General features: G+C 49.4%; 7 protein-coding genes across 7 annotated transcripts; 3 read left to right on the plus strand and 4 right to left on the minus strand.

Annotated features, from left to right (window-relative positions):
• Window positions 1-2539: 2539 nt before the first annotated feature.
• N7468_005501 (putative isochorismatase family hydrolase) lies at window positions 2540-3416 on the minus strand (the record flags this gene model as incomplete). The annotated part of the gene is made up of 5 exons (XM_058474798.1): window positions 2540-2630; window positions 2683-2902; window positions 2954-3119; window positions 3163-3267; window positions 3327-3416. The coding sequence occupies 5 exons, from the start codon at window positions 3414-3416 to the stop codon at window positions 2540-2542; spliced, it is 672 nt and encodes a 223-aa protein (XP_058330538.1).
• Window positions 3417-5752: 2336 nt separating this feature from the next.
• On the minus strand, window positions 5753-7104 carry N7468_005502 (zinc-binding alcohol dehydrogenase family protein; the record flags this gene model as incomplete). Its single annotated transcript, XM_058474799.1, has 2 exons — window positions 5753-6798; window positions 7074-7104. 2 exons carry the CDS (start codon window positions 7102-7104, stop codon window positions 5753-5755), a joined length of 1077 nt encoding a protein of 358 aa, XP_058330539.1.
• A 2046-nt stretch (window positions 7105-9150) lies between these two features.
• On the minus strand, window positions 9151-11166 carry N7468_005503 (protein kinase; the record flags this gene model as incomplete). The annotated part of the gene is made up of 6 exons (XM_058474800.1): window positions 9151-9347; window positions 9403-9571; window positions 9620-9930; window positions 9985-10331; window positions 10873-10965; window positions 11018-11166. The coding sequence occupies 6 exons, from the start codon at window positions 11164-11166 to the stop codon at window positions 9151-9153; spliced, it is 1266 nt and encodes a 421-aa protein (XP_058330540.1).
• A 2121-nt stretch (window positions 11167-13287) lies between these two features.
• On the plus strand, window positions 13288-13760 carry N7468_005504 (uncharacterized protein; the record flags this gene model as incomplete). Its single annotated transcript, XM_058474801.1, has 2 exons — window positions 13288-13382; window positions 13442-13760. The coding sequence occupies 2 exons, from the start codon at window positions 13288-13290 to the stop codon at window positions 13758-13760; spliced, it is 414 nt and encodes a 137-aa protein (XP_058330541.1).
• Window positions 13761-15982: 2222 nt separating this feature from the next.
• Window positions 15983-17318, plus strand: N7468_005505 (pepsin-like aspartic protease; the record flags this gene model as incomplete). Its single annotated transcript, XM_058474802.1, has 2 exons — window positions 15983-16308; window positions 16364-17318. Coding segments are annotated over 2 exons (1281 nt in total), but the record flags the coding sequence as incomplete, so codon positions are not given.
• Window positions 17319-17984: 666 nt separating this feature from the next.
• Window positions 17985-20591, plus strand: N7468_005506 (DNA replication licensing factor MCM7; the record flags this gene model as incomplete). Its single annotated transcript, XM_058474803.1, has 6 exons — window positions 17985-18287; window positions 18348-18478; window positions 18543-18647; window positions 18713-19801; window positions 19903-20455; window positions 20523-20591. The coding sequence occupies 6 exons, from the start codon at window positions 17985-17987 to the stop codon at window positions 20589-20591; spliced, it is 2250 nt and encodes a 749-aa protein (XP_058330543.1).
• Window positions 20592-21000: 409 nt separating this feature from the next.
• On the minus strand, window positions 21001-21348 carry N7468_005507 (putative adhesin; the record flags this gene model as incomplete). Its single annotated transcript, XM_058474804.1, has 1 exon — window positions 21001-21348. One exon carries the CDS (start codon window positions 21346-21348, stop codon window positions 21001-21003), a length of 348 nt encoding a protein of 115 aa, XP_058330544.1.
• Window positions 21349-22243: the final 895 nt, after the last annotated feature.

The following is a 22243-nucleotide window of genomic DNA, read 5'->3' on the forward strand; positions in this document are numbered from 1 at the left end:
CTGCCATGACAGTCACATTGATGGCTTTCACCGGTCTGGCTTCTTGGCTTTTCGGGGGATGGCCGGCTTCGGGAAATACCGCGTAATGAGCAATCGAGCCTTGGAAGAGTCAGATATACCCAGAAAACTATTATGAAACGGGTTTACCGGAGAACCTCGCAGCGGTGGCATTTTTCAAGCCCGAGGCCAGCTTCACATCGTGTTTTCAAGCGTCGACAAGCTTCGCATGATCGCGCCTTGCTACCTTTGGATTGGGAAGCTTGCGACCGGCTGATTCTATTTCGCATGTTGGAAGGTGCGGCCAGAATAGTTGGGGGCTTCGACGGGTACTAGAAGATGGGGCGTGTCCCACCAGCTTGCTTTGGTTACCCCACTTTTGCAAGCCCCAAAGTGTACGTGAATTGATAAGAGTTATTCGATGATGGGCAGCCAATGAAACGAACAGGACGTTCACAGGGCATCCTAGACTATATTTCCTAATTCCAAACTGATGATTGGATCATATCAGCCCGAAGTCTGCCACCCCCACCCTTGCCGTGGGATTATTGCCACCATATATGTCGTTATAGGTGAACGACTGGACATAGGGTTGGAACCCAACTTGGGATGGACCCACTGGCGAATCTCTCCATGAAAGGAGTCAATTTATTTTCGCGGAAAGGATAAGCTCTAGTCGCTGTTTAACCGGAACACTATTGTGAAAAGAGCTTTGTCGAATACCATCTTCTTGCCTGGTCAACTGGTGCCATCCAAATCTCAGGTAGTCCCCTCACATCAATATAAAGATTGTTGGATATCTTCTTGGACTATCCAGCTTCAGAATAACCAGGATACTACTATCTCCTGGTGGTTTGCAAAACCTTCAAAGTATTTGCTACGCCAAATCCTATTACGGAGATTTTCACAAGACCTCGCGGTCCAATATGGAGAATCAGCAAGGCTCAGTCTTTACCTTCACACCTATCATGAATCAACAAATGCAGACCTTGGGGTTATTATTAAGCTTTGTCAGCTTCATTGTATTAGTTAGAAGTATCTTATCCTCTACTACACTGCCCATCACTATATCTAACTTTCCTTATTAGGGAACGGCCCTAGATATGTTTTTAGCAACCGAAGATATATAATTCCCACAAAGGCAAGGTTCTCTATAGATAATATATTAAGAAAGTACTTTATATAAAGCTATTTCAATGATTCTTTTGGTTATATTCGAGCAAATCGTCTCGGAGTTTTATTGTATGATATATAATTCTCAATCTTTTCTTTATGGCTTTCGGCGCATCTATATCTGTAGGTTGACCGGCATATTCTGTAGACGGGTTATGTACTGCTTTAAGCTCTTCCATATTGCGGTCGACAGTCTGGATGATCTTTACTCTTGGTAGACTTTTCCAAGAGGCGTGAATCTGGGGCATCCACTTCAGTAATGGCCATGAGAAGGCAAAATGTCGCAAGTCTGGTGTATCATTGAATCCAAGATAAGCAGCTAGCTTACACTCAGAATAATTCCGCGTGCATGGCTCATAAAGCGCGTCCCTTAATGCTGGAATTTTGGTAGGACATTTTGGTTGCGTCATGATCAAAATCTCCTTGGATCTGATGAACTCCTGTCTAAGTCCTTGAATAAAGGAGAGTGTGTTCGAAGGAACAGCAACCCTTGAGCAGGCTGCAGGTAGATTTCCTTAGTCTTTGGATATTTGCAATGGAAAGGCGATGAGGTGTCTGGACGGATTTTCTCAGCCGCGAAATATGTCTTAAAAGGAAGCAGTTAGTAAAGATTTCAGAGGTGCCGGTTGATGAGTAGTCTCTCGGATTTTTAAATGGCAAATCAGCTTGGGCGGTGCACAATTTTCAAAATTGCAGTAACGAAGTGAAGTCAAACTGATCAAATGAGCTGCATAGGATGTCAGTTGGTAGAAGGCTTTCACTTACTGAATCCTCATAGAATACTGCTGAAGACGTGTCCAATTCTTGAGGTTGAATGAATTGGACTGGTCGAAGGGGATGTGGAGGGAGGAGGCGATGGAGGGAAAAGACGAGTAAAGGTAGTTGGCTGAGGTGTTGAGTTTCGACTGGCCTAAACCGAGATCAATGGCGAGAACTAGAACTAGAATAACGCATTTGCAATTTCGCTTTTTATTTCTTTTCTTCCTACTTTCCTTCTTTCTTTCCTTTCCTTCTTATGCGTTTTCATGAGAAATGAGCAGGTCTCCGGGGCTTCGCCCAGAAGAAAACTTTTGACTAATCCAAGTCAACTACAAACTTGGAGACAATCTACTCTGTCCTCCGCCTGGTTTCAGCTAATCATCCATACTAGGCATAGTTATTTACTCTTTAGAATAATAGAAAGGTCCCAATAATCCCCGGTACATTGACTATACTAAACCATACGCCACGGACAGGCAGTGAGGAGTTTTGGTATCTAACCAAGGATATTGAGTTTCTTCCCCCACACCCTCGTTCTTTCCACGTATACTAGTATTACTTATTGCGGCACCTGAGGTGCGCAAACTTGTGATCAAGTATATGGTGAACCTCAAATCAATTCCAACTCAACCGGATACAACGTTCCATTCTGGATGGACCCGGCATGGTGACGGGCAACCAAGCCATAGGCAAATTGGTACCTACGTCACAAGTCAGCAAGTCTCGATTGTGTTAACAGCGGCTTTAACTCACTTGTCGAGGAACGGCAACAATTCATTAAGTCCAGGCTTAGAGCGCCAGTCTCGCATCAAGTCGCAAACAATACCGAAGAGCCCCATCAGGGTAACTCCCGCCTTCTCCATGCGACGATTGGCATCCTCGGCGAGACGAAGGTCAAAGGTTCCACTGGCGTCAGTGTTCGCAAATACCTCGTAGCCTTCGTCAATGAGAGAAAGGGCCAGAAACGAGGTGCCTATATGAGATTAATCTTGCGCTCTACAGAAGGGAAATGGTCTCCACTCACAGACTTCAGTCACAATACCGCCAATAATCAGCTGCTTCTTGCCCGTGGCCTTGACAGCAGCACGGAAATCAGCGTTGTCCCATGCATTGACTTCGCCTTGGCGCCGGACGAAGGTGGCATTTGGGTGCATTTCCATGATTTCCTTGAGCAAAGAGACCATTCGGACCTCCATCGGAAGAAGAGGTCAGAACGGTGGGTAGATTGAAGACGTTGCCGATGGCTGAATGGGCGAGCATGTTATTGCGGAAATCATTGGTGCCATAGTCGCGAACCAACTGGGCAAGGCCGACTTGGTGGTCGATCACAAGCAGCGCCTAGCATCGAATTAGTAGATGGTTTCTTCTTTCTCCGGGTCAATACAGGCGGGACTTGCAGCGTTGTCCTTGTCCAGTCTGTTCCAAGCTTGGACGGGCATGGAAACGGCCAGAAGAAAGGCGGCTTTGATGGCGGTTGAAACAAACATTCTGTTGGGAGATTTGAAGCAGCTAATAAAACTTGGGTTTCTCAAGCGTGTTTCTTGATGATCGAGAGAACCACGAAGTGCAGGTTGACTTGCTTTTAAACCCGAACTCCAGTCTAGCATTCGCAGCCCCGTGATCCTGTCTGATTATTGTCAATTCCTTCATAATGTTGACCAACATATCACTCATCTTCCTAGTGCTCACCAAGTCTCTGAATCTACTCCAAAAGTGACCGTATTTTCCTTGGCGTGCAGAGGCTAGGCCGGTATGATGCCCCTCAAGACGCCACGGGGGGCGTTCGAACGCACTGGCAGCGGTCTGGCAGGACGATTTCGGGACAGACTGTTAGAGACCCTGCGCTTCCATATGTACATTACCACTGGGTGGTCAGTCTTTAGTAAAGATCAAATCGAGAGATTGGCTACCGCATTTCCAAATGGCCACAATGCTCTTGCTATAATGTGTCGGGCGATCAGAGTAGAGCACTTCCCCTCAGGTACACCAGGAGCAATTTGTGAGATACCACCATGGACCCACTACTCGAAATCAGAAAACCTTCAAACCTTCTGTTACCTAACACGTCTTTGCATGGTCCTTCATAAGTATGTCTCAGAGTATGGGCGTGGTGGTGTCCAAAAATTTCACGTTAGAGAGAATATGCACATACCCCAATTTTTGGGGAAATCTGTCTTGATATTCCGAAATATTATGGAAGACCGGCGCATAGTACTAGTATTTTCATCACAGGATGACTACCTTCACTCTTTGGCTCGTTAACTGGGGACCTCACTGAATGAGGGTGCACGATGGAGCGTCTGTCATGCTCTCTAGTAAGTTTCGGCCCGCAATACCTCGGGGTGATCTCAATGCACGGACGGATTTCTGCAGGGTTCCTTCTTAGCCTGTTTGGGGTCTGACATTGCGTGATTAAGGATCGTGTCAGCATGCACGACAGCCCGAACCATGAGCTGAAGCAATCCTGGAATCGGGAATTGGGGACCTCAGAGAACTGACTGATCTGTCCCTAATAGCTGACATAGCAAACCAAAACTAACCTTGGAACTTAATGCAGAGTAAAGTGTCAAGAAAAGTGCCGCTTTAACTTGGCCCCCACCGGAAAGTTTTCCGCGTTTCTTACTCAACGGCCTTGTGCCAAGACCAACCATCTGGCTCCAATGATCAAGCCGCTGAAAAAGTACCAGATCCCGTTCTCTCTGATCCTAAAATTCGAAAGGCCATTTACCGTTTTGGGAAGCATCAAGCTCCTGTACAAACGAGCCGCCGCACCGAGAATAAAATGCACGAATGATAGACGTAGATATTCATATGGCCGCCATAGTAAACGGATGGGAAGCCTCATTCTCCATACACAATGGAACAACCTAGTGACAGCTCTTTCGAAGTACCACTTATTGCTAGAGCGCCCTTTAGTGATATCTCATTACTGTCTTGTAACGTGCCACTATCCCTAGTTTATCCAGGCCTGCCAGAGAGCACTCAAGTCCACTCACGAGACTTCAGTTAAAAAGATAAAGGCCATGAGATATTTTTAATAACAGCTATCATTTCATGATCTACTACTAGGGACTTCGAGGGATATTTGAAGATATCGCCAAAAATTATGTTCGACCTGAGATCGAGGTGTGCACAGGATGCGGGCTGACAGGCGAGAGCGTTGAGACCCAAATCGTCCCAGAGCAGCCACGTGCGGCGCTTGCGGCAAACGAACCCCCAAAACTTCTGCTTATCCTCAGATCTTGCACTTGGTGAAAAATTTCCGCTGTACTTCCTCAGGCCCAACATTCAAGAGCAATAAACAGGAACTTGGCATCTGCAAAGCCATCGAGTTAACAACAGTCCCATGTGGTCTTTCTCATCTTAAGTTACCCTGTAAGCACAGCGCGTGGCAAAGCAGACAAGACCTTCGACTACATTACTGTGGGTGGTAAATATTGCATCTTGGTCTTACCGCTACTTGGACCCATTCAGTTAATCACATTCTACCGGGAGGGTCAGCTGGGGCTCACATCGCCAATTGCCTATCTGCCTATCTGCGTCTAAGGTAGCGACTGCGCTAGTTCTTGAGCAGGTTCCAACCAACGCCGGCGTGCTTAGACGCGTTTTCCTACCAGTTCCACTGCATAGAGGCAATATTCACCGGGTCTCGAGCCTGCCAACATGCCAACATCCGACACCGGCGGGTGCAGCTCACGGCCAGTGACAGGCTTCGCGGCATAAGCCAATCATGTGGGAACCAAAGTTCCACCGGTCTACCGTGGAATACTGCGATCCTATGAACAACCTATCTTTCAACCTAGCTCAACATTGTGGCAATTGCTTAAGTTCCATCATTTGGGCGGAAGACGACCTTCTCTCCAGATACGCCGTTCTTGTTCAGCTTCAGCGCCTCCTCTACCGCCGCGATGCCACCCGCCACCAACCGCACGCGATTTGGAACGAAGAGGCCCTTGGCGATATAACCATCCTCGCCTCCAATATGACGAACAAAAGGCTCGCTGAGGTGCCTCAGTGCCGGTGAACTTCCCAAGCCCATAATCTGCGCAACCGAAATTTTTCGCTGCTTGGACTCGCCTAATTTGGCCGCGTCGGAATCCACACCTTGCACGACAACTACACGGTGTGCTACTCCGCTCAAATGAGCAATCTCGACACCCAGAGCCTGTGTATCCTTGCTTGCGATCGCGTCGTACACGTAGGAAAGCGGAAGATCTCCGCTAGCTGCGTGGAAGTCTCCCGCGCTGGAGGAATTGCGATCCAGCACGACATGCGCACCCAAGCTCTTCAGGAACTCGTGGTGAGCGGGGCTCGCATTAGTGATAATGCGTTCAAAACCCGACAGTCGGGCGAATTGGATTGCATACTGGCCTACGCTCGAAGACCCTCCGAGGATCGCGATGGCCTTGCCCTTCCCGGCTTCGCTTCCCTTCGGGGCCCATGGCGGAACAATGCCATGGCCGGTCGTGTCGTAGAATCCAGTCACTACGGCAATCGAGGCGAGGCTGATGCCAGCTGCCTGATCATCGGTGATATTGGCCGGGGTCTTGGAAACCAGCTCCGCGGGCATGGTAGCGTACTGCTGGAAAGTGGCGGCATCATAGTTGCCAATGATACCCTGGAAGAAAACGCGGTCGCCGACTGCATGAGTCGAGACGTCAGAGCCGACAGCGACAATCTCACCGGCGGCATCAGAGCCTAGCACGGCGGGATATTCCTTAAGGAAGACATTGTAGTCGCGGATCTTCCAGTCCACGGGGTTGACCGCTGTCGCAGTGATCTTGATCCCAACTTGGTTAGGCTGAAGTGGCTGCTTGACCGAGCGATTCGAGATAATATGCTGAGCATGGGGCTCCGGACCAGTGCGGCCTTAAAGGAAGTAGGGATCGCCATGATTTTGTTGAGATCGGGAAACTGTAAAAAGGTTGAAAATGAGTTCTGGGGTTTGTGCCGCATGATATAATGGGAGGTGTTGCCCCACCCCTCCCAAAACGGCCGCTATGATTGCTTTACATAAAAATTCCCATCTTGACTAGTTAACTAATACGGAATAGGTGGTTAGTGTTTCATTCTGGTTGACGGGTCACTGGGTGTTTGGTCGAAACTGAATCATGTTCCACAGCTTCCGCAGCAAATAACGTCACTCCGTAACTCCGACCGCAGTGGAGCATGCATTTTCATGCTTTTTTAAACTTCTGACTCGATCCACTTGAAGCACATTATAGGTCGGGCTATAACCGAGGTTGCCCGGCCACCAAGAATCATGGAGGACAGAATCGATATGCCTTACCAAAGGGCAAAATCAGGGGTCCTGAGGATTGGAGTATCCTCAAGTCGGGAGAAGATCTTGTCAATACAAAAGGCAGCATCCAGCCTCAATTCGGCTATGTCGGCCTGGTCAACACCAAAGGAGAAGTCAGCAACAACCTTTGGTGGAGATTTCACCAGGAGCAAAACGAAGGACAAATCGAATCATTCAGAATCTCAGTCGATTGCAGCATCACTACCTCCTAAACCAGCCTGAGCTGGCTTGGAATTACCATCTGGAAAACTCAACAGCCCCCGAGGCATTCTGCTTTTTCAAATGGAATGCGGTCCGAACCGAATGTGGCGCCATGGATCGCTTTTCTTCGGAGTCGGGTATATCTCATTTCTACGGATAAGCGTAAGCATCCGGAAACGACCTTCATCAGTGAGACCTTTGGTGAGACCTTGTCTCTATAGCATGAACGGCTTTACCTAAATGACGGGTTTTCTACCCTGGCCAACGAGGATAGAGACAACGACTTACTTTTGAAATGCTTTCCAATCTCACGCCGATTTGACTTCGGGCATTCATCAACTTGAGTATGATCTGTGTTTCGCGTATTTCTCTCTCGTCCGTGGCTATGCAGGGTCATCTCTGCCAGGCCAAGTTTCCAAGGTATGAGGAGCCGTCCCAATATATGATCTCGCAGAGCTTGAAGCATGCGCATCTATCTCGCTAATCAGCCATAAAGCTTCAAGCGACTGGCCTTCGCCGAATCAAAGGGCGTCCAAGGTTACATCGACTCTGCATCGGGATTAGAAGATGACCAAAAAGAAGACTTCTTATCCTGAAGGACCTGCCCCTGAGATTCGTGCGTCTGCTTGGATCAAGGAGGGTTATTCATCCGACTGTGCTTGCAGGTTGATCCAGTACAAGGATGGCTTGTCGCTCTCTGATGACTCAACACCATTCCTGTCAAGTGATAAAGGGACCACATTGAATGGATTTGAATTTGCTAGCTAGCGCTCATAGAATCGCGGCTGCCGACGATGTACGTTCGTTCCACTCTCCCATACCCTACTATTTTGCGACCCATATCGGCTAAGCAGCATCCAAAGCCTGATCTTTGTCCAGCCCGGCGAAAACCGAGCGCTCGACTCATAGACTAGAGTGCTATCAATATTTCTTGGCGAGTGACTGCTTAACCCCGACTCAAATGGATCAATCGGACATGCGGAGTGGATCTTCCACTTTGGAAGACCAAGTCACATCCTGGTCTCAGGCTTTGCCCGATATCTCCCAACAGAATTCCTCGACCATTTCCCATGGAAGCTTTCTGTGCACTATTTCATGGAGGAGCTCGTCTTAGACATCTGGATAAGGCCGGGCCCGTTGACAGCTAAGGAATGAACGAGATGCTTCTGCGGCAAGTTCAGCGGATCCCAACACAGTATACGTGGGCCTCTTTCGATTGTGACGTTTGGGTCAGGAGATTTTAGGTCGTCGCCGCCGTCGTCGTAGTCGTTGCTCGTCTTGCCAGTCACTTTTCGAGCCCGGAGATCGTATCTGGACGGGGCAAGATTACTGACAAGCAAGACCCCACGGGCAGCAGGACGGACTAGATCCGTACGAAACTTCAGTGAAAGGTCAGATGATGCTCTCTGTGAGAGCCGCTAAACACCCTGATGGAAGACGCAGTTGCGTGACGGTGCACTAAGGGCCTTTCTCGATTGTTGTTGTTCACAGTGGTGGATTTGCCACGTCGCACAATGTAGTTAGAGGCTTGCGGGCCAGACTGAGTGTAGTATGAGAGAATATGTGAGGGATGAAGTCGCGTGGACGCACTAGGGAAGAAGAGCTGGAGCGCTCTCGCGCACGGCCGTTTTATATACCGGATCGTGATACGGAGAAAATGGCTGAACACTCAGATTTCTCGATCGAAGAGACATCTATCTGCTTTACAAATAACCTTCTCACCCATTCACGGGTTTCGTTTGCAGAAGCCACGGATGGGAAAGCAGGTCTTCCGCCGTCGTCCGGTCCTCGGGCCTCCAGCGCAGCATTCCAGAAACAAAGTCTACAAACTGGGGTATTCCGTCGTAATTGTCAATTTCCTTAGCCATAGAGACTATGTCCTTCTTTCTGATGAGCTCGGGGAATTTGAATTGTCCTATCAAATCAATTAGCTTAGTTAGTGTTGTTTAGCTAGGACGCGGCGAGCATACCTTTAGCATCAAAATATCGAGATGCTTCTTTTCCTTGGTTGAGAAGATCGGGTGGAGGGGGCCCCAGGAGGGAGATGACCTGACCTAGATGGGCTTCATCTGCAGAGGCTGAGCCGCGCGCGTTCGGTGCTATGTCGAAGGGCCCGTGGCCATAGAACAGGTCCCAAATCTGGCAGGGGATCAGTAGTGATCACTACTATGATAACGAGGTCTTTACCATAACTCCTAAATTCCAAATGTCAACACTGTAGCTCCAATCGGCCCTGAGACAAACTTCTGGGGCCCTATAGCCCTCTGGCTGGATGGGGTGGCTGTTCGGGGGCCCGTCCCCACGCACGGCGAGCCCAAAGTCAGTTATTACCGATCTACCCAGTTCATTGGGTGATAGTCCCCAGTAATTTCGGGATAAGTATATGTCCCGACCGTCCAGTTGTTTCCGTGGGGAGGGATTGTTCATCTCATCTTGCGCGACTGAGTCCAGGATAGAGGGGTTGCGTAGGGCCAGTAAGATGTTATCTGATTTGAGATCTTGTTTGTCCGTTAGCTGGATCTTAGGAGTAAGTCAGCTGAATGACTTGTTACCTGTATGAATAACGTGGCATTCGGTGTGGAGATACCGTAGTCCTTCTAGTATGAGTTTGGACACCGGTTTTAGGACATCAAGAGGGATTTTTTCCCCTTCAAAACGATGCTTCAGCATCCATAGAGGTTCACAAAGCGCATCGAAGACCATGCAAATATGAGTGCCGCTCGGGCTAGCAACACGGAACGAGTCTAACAGGACGGCGACAAAGTTGCGACCTGGGTGCTGAGGGTTTGCTTTGGTTATATGCTCAGTAATGTGCAGCTCCTTCTCAGCAGACTCTTGAGATGCATAATTGTTTGCGTTAACCTTGATGGCCACGTATTGGGGCGGAAGCCATCGCCACCTATGAACATCGTGAGAGGAGGTTTGCATATATTATCAGAAAATCTTCACATACTGGTGGAGATCACGTGCTAGCCATACTGTCGAACTTGTTCCCCAGCCTATTTTGGCGGCTATTTGGTATCTGTTGTTGAGTACCTCATAAAGACGTACAGGATAAAAGTGCTGAGGCTTATAATGGGGCGTGTGCTCTTCCTCAACCAGGTCGGCCGTAGGGAGTATCTTTGCCGGAAGGGGTGAGGGTTTACAGGGAACGGACCGAATGATTCTTGTAAGGTTCATGGCCACAAAGAGAAGAGCAAGTTACTTGCTGCCTAAAACAGCGTTGACTTTCAATGAAAGCAGGAGAGACGGGTTTATATGAGCGCGACGTAAGGTTTGTGCACGGACCAACAAGCAGCTTATCATGTGACTTCTGTTTACGTGCCCTGCCGAAATATCCAACTATAGAATGATACTTTGAAAATTGAGGCCCTCTTCACAGCCAGTCAAGTCATTCATTAAATGTCTTCCTCGAATACACCACTCGCCCATCTTTGTACCAATGCCCTGAGGTAATCCTCATTCCCTCCTTGCTATATATCTGTCCGGATACGCGCAGGTCAGTGTCTGCCTTAGAGGCATGTTCGTCGCCCCTATCAAGATGATAAGCAACATGGTTGTTTTGCAACAATCTGCATTACTCACGCAACTTCGACCCTCTTGGCCGATTGACTCAATTTCGGGTGTGCCTCGATTGATCGGGTAATCATCGCATCGTAGTCGGGTTTCGCTTGGGTGTTTTTCCAAACAATATCGAGCAGTGCCCGCATGGTAGTTGAGAAGGATCGGGACATGTTGGGAATTGGTGATTAGTTCTGGATGTTGGATGATAGTAGTGGTGAGGGTGAACTGTAGGATATGAAATGAAGCAACTTGAGTGATGGAGATGTTCTCGAACTCAACCACAGTTTGCCATTCATATACCTTAGTATCCGTCAACGCTAGCCATCTTCCACATAAACAGGGCGCTTGTTTATTGGCAATAGTCAATCAGTGCTGAAGAGGCTGAAACCAGCTTAGTGCCGAGGCGCCCTACGTTTCGATGTCGGTTTGCTGGAGTCGAGGCGCTAGGACCCTAATGGCCTACTACGGTGGGAGCTGCGACCTATGGTTCAACAAATAAGTTTCCAACGGCAAAACCATCCGTTGCCGGCGCACCTAAGTGCTTGCCTCGGGGTATTTCTATATTGGGATAGCGCTAATCGAGTGGTTGAAAACAGCGAAAACGGGGCATCGGAAAGGAAGGTGGCGGTTACACGCTGACTTTTATTGGCTACGAACGAACCAGGTGAATCCGAAATTGCTTTTTTTTATCAAACCTTAGAAACATGTGTGTCGTTATACTTGGAAATGCGGGGTTCGAATCCAAGTGTGCCTTTTCAACTCCCTCGACATTTTCACTGTGCACCAGAGAAGCGCGCTGTTGAGCCTCTAAGTCAGGGATCTACAGTTTCCCCTTAAGAAGGATCCCCAAGGCGGCCCGCCCATTCCCTTGATCGAACTTACTCCCGAAGGGACTACGAATTTTCTTGGGTTGACTAATTGTACGGCAAGCGCTGCCCCTGTCTTCCCTTCTCGCTTATCCCTCCACGTAGTAGATACTTGTCGAATTGAGCCAAATTCCTGACGAAAGGGACTACTGTAGCACGATCACTTAAGCGCATGCAACCACAGGAGATCAATAAAGAAAGAGAAATAATTCGACACAATGAGGCTTGATCATGCTAAATAATTAGTAGACTGCGGCATATCCATATCCTCAACGCGGATATCCTCAAATTATCCGCACTAGCATAACTCTCGCTTACCTTCCCGAATATAGGCTGTCACCTGATGCTAATGTAACTTACTAATATTTCTCCCTGCCTGAAAGAAAACCATGTTTGGTCATAATAGAACCAACATCATTAGTTCACACTATAGAGTGTGAAATATTAGGAAATGAATATGTATCTGAGATCTCGTTGCGTAATAATTAAATATGAGACTATAGACTTAGGAGAATTTGACTCTAATCTTAAGTATGGCTATGAAATAAGGATTTCACGGTAACTTACTTGAGAAATATATATTTGACAACTATTGACCTCCTTCAATTTCACAGCAAACAGAGTGAATAAGGAAAAAAATATACATTTCTTAATAAAACATCCCAATTCTAGATTCAAAACAATGCTAACTCTTCCAGCTCTCGATATATTAGAGTTTGAAGGTATTCCGACCGTGGAAGCAAGAGAAATCATGGATAAAAGTTTTCAAAATGCGGACTTCAGGGATATGGATATTCTGCGGATATCCGCATGACAAGGCTGTTACATAAAAAATACTGGAGAAAACATAAAAATAATACATACCCCTCGAGGTCACGAGTCTTGGCACATTTGTTTTGTTTGATATCCATTGGATATCCGCAAATATCCAACGGATATGAGGCCATATCCAAATCCGCAGTTTGCGGATATGGATTGCGGATATCCTTCGACATTGCGGATCATGCCGCAGTCTACTAATTAGTAAATGGCTTCCCTAATGGTGGAATCCCCTCTTACTATGTGAGGAAAATCTATTTTCCGGGAAAAGTTACGGCTAAACCCAGTCACCTAGGCGCTGTAGAGATACAAGTTTTAAGCTGTCCAACGAGCTTGAAATGTCAATCTTGAGGGTGCGTTAAAGACTCCTCGGACAATTTCCTTCGGTGGACCCGTCCATGGTAACCCCGAGCCCGCATGTTCGGACTTGCCTGTTATGGAGATCTCGTTCCGGCTCCGAGCCCCGGCACTGTCTATTGAGAGGAAATATGATATATATTAAAGCTGTGTAGTTAGCCAACCCCGGGATATAAGCCCATTGACTGTCCGCTTGCAGAAAAAAACAAAGCTCCAATTCTTCAACATCATCCACATCAAATCAGAATCATGACCCATTCCAAGGTTGGACATCTCGGAACGTATTCCGATCTTTCGGACGACTCTATGGACTGGGAGGAAGGTATCAAGCCAGTGCTCGAAAAGTAGGCATTTTGAAGTTCATTAATAAGCTGGGTAGTCGATGCCGACTAATGTGTGATAGGTCGAGCGTCAAAGAGCCCTGCTCGACACACGGGCCTAGCGAAACCAAGACTCTTGATCGAGATCTCCAAAGCCCAAACGCCAAAAAGCATATCCTTGCCCTAGCAGTGGCACTGGGAGAACTTGCCAATGAAGATAATTGCACCAAATGCACAGTCGAGAAGGTCTCAAAGCTCATCACTCTCCAAGCCCTCGACATCAAGGCTGCGAACCAAACCAAGGGGTGGACCAAGGAGGACAAGAAGATTCGCAAGGTGGAATTCAAAATCCTTTGTCAGGGGGTGAAGAAGGATCTAAAGGTCCTATGGAAGGGGAAATGATGACTTGCTTTTTGATCATTTCTTTCATCTCATCGGGAGATGGCTTTGGGTCACGAACCCGTCATTCAGTCCATTTGAAGCGTTTTCTGCATAATTGCTAGGCATGTTGATTTCATCCACATACCAAAACCCTCGTAATTCGTATTTGTAAGGGTCGAGCTGATATCTATCGCAAAGGTATCACGTTTGGACATAATGGGAGTGTAGGCTCCGAGTCAGGGCTGGGGCCACCTCTAGCCCCCCGGTTGGCAAGAAGCCTAGTGAGCCGCATTGTCCCAGAGCTGTGTCCACCGAGCTGAACTGCTGGCCCTGCTTTCTACCCGAGCTTCTATCTAGCTTTAGCCTAATGTTCTTCAACCTTCTCTGCAGGCGGTCTCCACACGGTCTCCGTCGGGTCTCAGAATGCCAGAGTGTGATTGAAGTAGCATAGAGTAGAGTGGCTTCCGGGAGACCCGTGAAGGCTTTCAGCCACAGCTTGATGCCCCACAGGGAGGGGAGGATGATGCATCAGCACGAAGATGTCAAAAAAGGATATTTTTAAGGGAAGCAAAGTCTTCGGTTCATCGAGATGCCCCGGACCGTCAGGATGAGGGTTTTCGTCCTTCTAGCGAAGAATGACTCGTGGTAAGAGTACCGAAATTTGCCAAGCGATACATGTTCCGGCACTTTAGAACGGTAACCAAAGACGTGCTCGCTGCTCGCAAGGACCGGATTGTTGAAGGATCCTTGCCGATCATCTAATCCCCTTTCTGTAGTACTAGTATGCTCTGGGAACTTAAGACTACGGACAGCCGATGTAATGTAGCAGCGTGGCTTCGGACCCTGAAGCACCACCTGACGCGATGACATCGGGGTGGCGCAACTTTTCTGCAGCTCAGATCTAGAGATGGGGGGAAATGGATACTGGGGCAATACTATTCAAGCTGACGTCGATTCCCGCTTCCCACGAAAGACGAAGGAATGTGCCCGATCTCCGGCCCGCGAGCCGGATCTTCTCTGCAAACATGGCCGATCAGTTTCGTTGATCATCTACCTCTGACAGGTCGCTATGGCCATCAAAGGGAAGACAAGGCCTTGTGGAATATCGCAGGGCGATCCGCGGTGGGCACGATAAGGAGCGGGGTTGGCCGGAGCTCGTTCTTCAGGAGTCGTATCTACGGTGGATCCTTCCAGGCTGATTCGCCGCACTGTTGTTTGGCGGAGATCAGTATCGCTCTAGGCGCTCTAGCCTGGATTAGGTTCTCAGGGCCGATTGAATTCGCGGACTCCGGTCGGCGTGTCTTATGGAACTCTCGATCTTGCATGGAAGCTTTTGGCTGTCGTCGAAATGCTACTCAGCAAAACGGACTCCTGGCCAATCCCGGGGATTTTTCGCAAGAATCTTGGGCGCAAAAATAGAGGATGCAGGTCATTTCCAGCAACTCCGTCCAAGCCACGACGCGCCCGGTCATGCTACGTGTCAGACGATGTACATTCACTGGTTTACCTGTTGACAAGCTCATCTCCGGTCCCGCGGAAGACCTCCACTAGTGTTCCAACGAACTTCTTCAGGAGCCAGGCAAAATACAACCTTGGCTGGAAAAGGGAAAGTCTACCTTCGTGCCCTCTGGCCCACTGTGATAACGTGCGATGATCCTAACGGTAGTTGCTCCCGGTCGGTAACCGCGGAAATTACCTGGACAGAACTCCAAAGGCCGTCCACGAGAATCCGGTAGAGATCTTCTCTAGAGCTGTTTGAGCTGACTCTGGTTTTTCCATCAATGGCCAACTAGGACCCGGCGATTGTGATAAGCTTTCTCCACTAGTGCAAGCCCTGAACGCCAAGGGCTAAGGGGAAATTCCCCAGGTATCGTGCCGGTAATCATTTAGAAAGATCCAGGCTTTCCAGAGGAACCTTCCATGGTCTTTTGTCGGTTAATGCATAGCGCCATCGGTCCACCTGATGCCTGCTCAGGGGGAGAGAGGGGTGTGACCCTCTGTGGGCCAATCAATCCGCGTAGTCTACTAGAACTGAACCCGGCGAGCTTTTAGCACCACCGGATCGACATCACGTATCCCAAAGGAGGAATATCTCCACACCCCCAAAATTGCGCAACGACCTGGTCATCTCCCAGAGCTTTATCGCAACTTCTTCCAACCCTATAAAGATGGCTTTTCTCGCCAGCAGTTTGCAGATTCTCATCCCATTCAAACCTTCGAGCTCTTCTGATACTCACAGGTAGCCTCGGGTCGTCATCATGGTTGTTTTCAGCAAGCTCACACTGGCTGTCGCCGGTCTGGCCACAATGGCCGCCGCTGCTCCTGCCCCTGCGGCCAAGTTCTCCCTTGAGCAGGTTGCTCGTCCCGCAACCAAGACCAACTTCGCTGCAAAGTACGCCCAGGCCCTTCGCAAGTACCACGCCGAAGTGCCCACCAACGTCCAAGCTGCTGCTGCTGCTACTGGTGTGGCGACCAACACTCCTGAGCCCCAGGATTCAGAGTACTTGACTCCTGTCACCGTGGGTCACACTGTTATGAATCTCGACTTCGATACCGGCTCGGCTGATCTGTACGTCATTCGATATGCTTGGGAGTTTGAACCAACAGAGACTAATTAGAAATAGATGGGTTTTCTCCAACGAGCTTCCCAAGTCGGAGCAGGCCGGCCACGCTATCTACCAGACCAGCAGCGGCACTAAGAAGCCTGGCTACAGCTGGTCTATCTCCTACGGTGATGGAAGCAGTGCCAGCGGTGATGTTTACACTGATACTGTTACCGTTGGAGGTATCTCTGTCTCCAATCAGGCTGTTGAGGCTGCCTCTAGAATCAGCCAGGAGTTCACCGAAGACGTGAACAACGACGGTCTCCTTGGTCTCGCCTTCAGCAGCATCAATACCGTGTATCCTGTTCCCCAGAAGACCTGGTTCGACAATGCCAAGTCCCACCTCGCTCAGCCCTTGTTCGGTGTTGCCTTGAAGCACAACGCCCCCGGTGTCTACGACTTCGGTTTCGCCGACTCTTCCAAGTACACTGGTGAACTTACTTACACCGAAGTGGACAACTCCCAAGGTTACTGGGGTTTCTCTGTTGACAGCTACCAGATCGGTGACCAGTCTGGCCAAGGCTTCAGCGGTATTGCCGACACCGGTACTACCCTTCTGCTCCTTGATGACGAGATCGTCTCTGCCTACTACGACCAGGTTCCTGGTGCCACGAATGACCAGAGTGTTGGTGGCTACGTTTTTGACTGTAACACCGAACTGCCGGATTTCAGTGTGGCCATCGGCGACTACACTGCCACCGTTCCTGGTCGCCTGATCAACTATGGTGATGCTGGTGATGGATCTGGCAACTGCCTTGGTGGTATTGCCTCCAACTCTGGTATTGGGTTTTCCATTTTCGGTGACATTTTCCTGAAGAGCCAGTATGTCGTGTTCGACGCCAGTGGCCCTCAGCTCGGGATTTGCCCTTCAGGCTTAAATCAGACTCCTTGGTTGGAGTGTTCTGATATACTTGGGATGTCCATTAGCAAACAGGGTCTTGGACTCGTAGTCTTTGTACATAATGTTCAAACATGAAAGGCCTGCCTCATTCAGTGAAGTTATATGATGCACATATGTCCTGACAATGGAATTCACATTGACAAAAATGCTTCACCTACTGGGTCCTTTCCAAGTTCTCTAAGCCATGATTGCTGCTAGGGAGTAAGTAATCTTAAACATTGCTTGTATTTGATATTTCTCAGTAGTGGCTTCCCACTATGGGTGAACGATATAGGCTAAATAGCTAGGGTGGGAGGTGAAGTCAGCTCTAGGAACAGGCGAGCAAGATTTTATGCAGATTTTATGCAGACACCATGCCCGAAGCTGGCGACCGGAGGTTGAGTTACCCGCTGATAAGTCCGAGTGAACCATGCTCAGTAGGGAAATTCGATGATGTATTTTATGCTAGATAGTATTCCCCAGCTCGGAGTGCAGAGCCAACTGCCACTTGGCCGCAGGGACTCCGCGATGCCTCCCAACATGTCAGAATGCACTGAGCTAAAATTCCATAGTTGATTATCGGCTCTGATTGGACACAGCACCCGCCTGGCCTATCCCTTATCTGGTTTAGCGTACTTGACATACCAGAACGCGGGACGCGGTCGCGCGCTGTTTCGTGTTCCTCGCGCGCTTTTCCTGCCTTTCGGAAAATCCACTTTCCCTCAACCTTGCGTTCTCTCCTCACCCATACCATCCCTAAACATGGCATTGAACCAGTACCATGCGCCGGTGGACTATGCCGCCCAACTGGAGGCCTTCAAGGATTTCTTGAAGCACTTCAAGACCATCCAATCTTCTTCGGAGGCCGCTGCGACCGAGGCCCTGGAGGACCTCCACATCGATGGCAATCGCACCAGCGACGAATACGATTTCATGGATGATGCAGACGAGACCAGTGTACCAAGGAGGCAGCGGGAACCGAAGCTCAAGTATATGCAGATCTTGCAGGATGTTGCGAACCGCGAAAAAAATCAAATTCTGATCGAGCTGGATGACCTGGAAATTGTGAGTATTCAGCCGAGACGTCTTGCCTCTGGTGGCCACTGACAATTGGTCCTCTTCTAGTATGAAAGATCTATTCCTGAGGAGCAGCAGGTCAAGCTCGTGGAATCCATCCAGAAGAACACCAAGCGCTACATTGATGTTGTTTCGCAGGCTGTGGACGCGGTGATGCCCAAGGAGACCAAGGATTTTACGTACGCCAATCCATCGCGCATATACAACCGCCACACCGCGCAGGATTCAGCTAACGCTTCCCAGATACAAGGACGATGTGCTAGATGTTATCATGTCCCAGCGCTCAAAGCGCAACGAGTCCCTGGAGACCAGTGCCGAGATTGATGATAATGCCGACATTTCGAGCATGTTCCTGCCGAGCTCACCCGCCGATACACCCTCAACTTCAAGCCGCTGACCCCCTCTGGCGCCAGCAGTGAGAAAAGCGGAAAGGCTCTTGCGGTGCGCGATGTGCGCGGAGAGCATCTTGGTAGCTTGATCACAGTTCGTGGCATCACCACTCGCGTCTCCGATGTGAAGCCCGCGGTTCAGATCAACGCCTACACCTGCGACCGATGTGGATCCGAGATCTTTCAACCCGTTACCACCAAGCAATTCATGCCTCTCACAGAATGTCTTTCGGAGGACTGCAAAAAGAACAACACCAAGGGTCAGCTTTTCCTGTCCACTCGCGCTTCGAAGTTCGTTCCCTTCCAGGAGGTCAAGATCCAGGAGATGGCCGATCAAGTGCCCGTAGGCCACATCCCTCGGACTTTAACTGTGAATTGCCATGGTGCTCTTACTCGCCAACTGAATCCCGGTGATGTCGTGGATATCGGCGGTATCTTCTTGCCCACCCCTTACACTGGTTTCCGTGCTATTCGCGCCGGTCTCCTGACCGACACCTACCTCGAGGCTCAGCACATCACTCAGCACAAGAAGTCGTATCAGGATATGGGCATGGATGCTCGGACGCTGCGTAAGATTGAACAATACCAGAACTCAGGCAACATGTATGAGTATCTTTCACGGTCTATCGCTCCCGAAATTTATGGCCATTTGGATGTCAAGAAGGCACTCCTTTTGCTCTTGATCGGTGGTGTTACTAAGGAAATGGGTGATGGTATGCACATTCGTGGTGATATCAATATCTGCCTTATGGGTGACCCTGGTGTGGCCAAATCCCAATTGCTTCGTTACATCACCAAGGTTGCCCCTCGGGGTGTCTACACCACTGGACGCGGTAGCAGTGGCGTTGGTCTTACCGCAGCAGTCATGAGAGATCCAGTCACCGACGAGATGATGCTGGAGGGAGGTGCATTGGTACTCGCAGACAACGGTATCTGCTGTATTGATGAATTCGACAAGATGGAGGACGCAGACCGAACTGCCATTCACGAAGTCATGGAACAGCAGACCATCTCCATCTCCAAGGCCGGCATTACCACCACTCTCAACGCCCGTACTTCTATCCTCGCCGCTGCCAACCCGCTTTATGGCCGTTACAACCCCCGCATCTCCCCGTCGAGAACATCAATCTCCCGGCGGCGCTGCTCTCCCGATTCGATGTTATGTTCCTGCTTCTTGACACTCCGTCCCGGGAATCCGATGAGGAGCTGGCTAGCCACGTTACCTACGTTCACATGCACAACAAACACCCCGAGAACGAGGACGCTGGTGTCATGTTCACCCCTCACGAAGTCCGCCAATACGTCGCCAAGGCTCGTACTTACCGCCCAACGGTTCCTTCCAGCGTCTCCGACTACATGGTGGGCGCCTATGTCTCTATGCGTAAGCGACAGAAGAAGGACGAGGCCAAGAAGAAGCAATTTTCCCACGTCACCCCGCGTACCTTGCTTGGCATTGTCCGTCTCTCACAGGCTCTTGCTCGTCTGCGTTTCAGCGATGAGGTGGTTCGTGAGGATGTGGATGAGGCCCTCCGCCTCATCGAAGTCAGCAAAGCTTCCTTATACAATGATGGCGAGTCGGGCGCCGACAGCACTCCTACCAGCAAGATCTACGCTTTGATTCGGAGCTTGTACGAGAGCGGTGCTGCTGCCGTGGGTGATGGCGAGGACAACGAAATGAGCATGCGCCGCATTCGCGAGCGGGTGCTGGCGCGGGGTTTCACCGAAGACCAACTCACCACTTGTATTCACGAGTACGAGGAAGCCTATGTAAGTCGTCCACCGCTGAGATGGGCCTTTCTCCCCACTCCTTTGTTCCTTACTAATATATCCCTAGGTCTTGCAAGTCACTGGCAATGGCTCCCGCCTCATTTTTGTTAACGCTGATGATGAGATGCAAAGTTAAGATGGATGTATCTTATGATACTCTCGTTTTCCTCTTTTCTAAGTTGACTGATCTGTCTTTGCCTGTCTGGTGCTGCATACAGAGGATCCGGTAGATTCTAGGGCTGCGGGTGTTTAGGTGTAGTGGATGTCTTCAAGGGAGCTGGTTCTGATGATTTGTTTGGCCAATCAAAAGATCTTGTTTCATTTATTTCAGGATGCTGTCTGTTTGGTGTCTCGTTTCTTTTCTCTCTTACTAGCCACTTTTACTCGTACTCAATGTCCAATAATTCAACAAGAGAGCAATTTATCCTAGGTAATTAAGAGTGATAAGGACATAAAGTGTGATCAATTTCCGGAAACATCTGACCACATCACTGCCGAGCTCTTGAACATCAAGGTCCGATCGCCGCCAGTCTGTGGATACATACTCAGACAGCACAGTGAGAGTACTCAGGAACCTCCCTGCACAGATCGGCCGAGGCGCCGTAGGGGTCGTCACACAACGTGTCGCAAACAGTGTTCTCAGGCACAAAGACCAGGAACTCGTAGTTCGGCATCGGGAGACGGAACTGCTTGGTGATGTCGTGGTTGTGGGGGGAAGCCTTATAGCCAGCACGGCAAGCGCAGTGGAAGGTAGAGCCCGTGTTGATGCACGAGGTGGTCTGGTCACAGCTATTCTGGCCGGAGAGAGGGTTGCAAGTCCCGCATTTGGGCGCAGGATTGGCGAGAGCCAGCGTGGCGGCCGTGAAGACGACAGTGAGCATAGAGAGGTGCATTGTGAAATGAGGAGCGGGTTTTTCGTGTATTTTCCAATTTGGTTTCTGGGGGTGGTTGGCAGATTCAGGTATGAGGAAGTCCAGTCTGGAAGCGACAGACTCTTTATATAGATGGATTGCTCATGGCTCTCGAGTCCATTGTACACTATGAGACAGGTTTTTACTTCCACTCCAATCGTCCCTTTCTAGTGGGTCATGATGTGCTGTCCCAATCAATCTGTTTGAGTAAGTCACAAGGCCCCCGGCCAAGGTCCACTAGCCCTAAGAAGTTTCTGGGTACGGTCATCTCACTATGGAATCTTGTACGGCTCGTCCGAGGTAGGATGACAGAGAAACCAGTCATATTTTTAGTATCCCAGCATACACGGTTTCGTATGTTTCCGAAGCGGACAGCCAATATAGTTCAGCCTCTGGCCTTGGCGGTTCCCCGTGATAGGTTAATCAGAAAGAGGTACCAGACGCGGGAATGAACAGACCCTTAAGAATACGAGATCTAAAACATGGACTCGAGACACCGCCAGTACTTCCCCGCACTTTGGGGCCTGACGGCGTGGTGAACAAAATGGACCCTTGTCATCCGGAAGAAAATGCCTACACTACTCAAATCATTTTAGTAACTGGGTCTCAGCCCAGCCCTATGGTAACGGTCGTAGTAACAGGGAGCCTGACGAGGCCCGAGGGTAGTTTCTGGTGGACATGAGGCATATGTCTCAGTTGAAGAACCATAAACCTACATACTCGGGGAAACTTCTCGTGCGCTGATATTCATCGCTACCGATGAGGAGAGAATGAACAGGTCGACGTGAGTGGCGTCTCACTGCGCTTCCAATCGAACGGATTTTTCTATTGCTACTGCGCAGTGCAAAGTACATCTTGGTGCTCTTCACTTCTCTAC

The sequence above is a fragment of the Penicillium chermesinum genome (genome assembly GCF_028974085.1).
Source record: "Penicillium chermesinum strain IBT 19713 chromosome Unknown utg000004l:1.0-3345178.0:1.0-3348027.0, whole genome shotgun sequence".
Classification (NCBI taxonomy): Eukaryota; Fungi; Ascomycota; class Eurotiomycetes; order Eurotiales; family Aspergillaceae; genus Penicillium; species Penicillium chermesinum.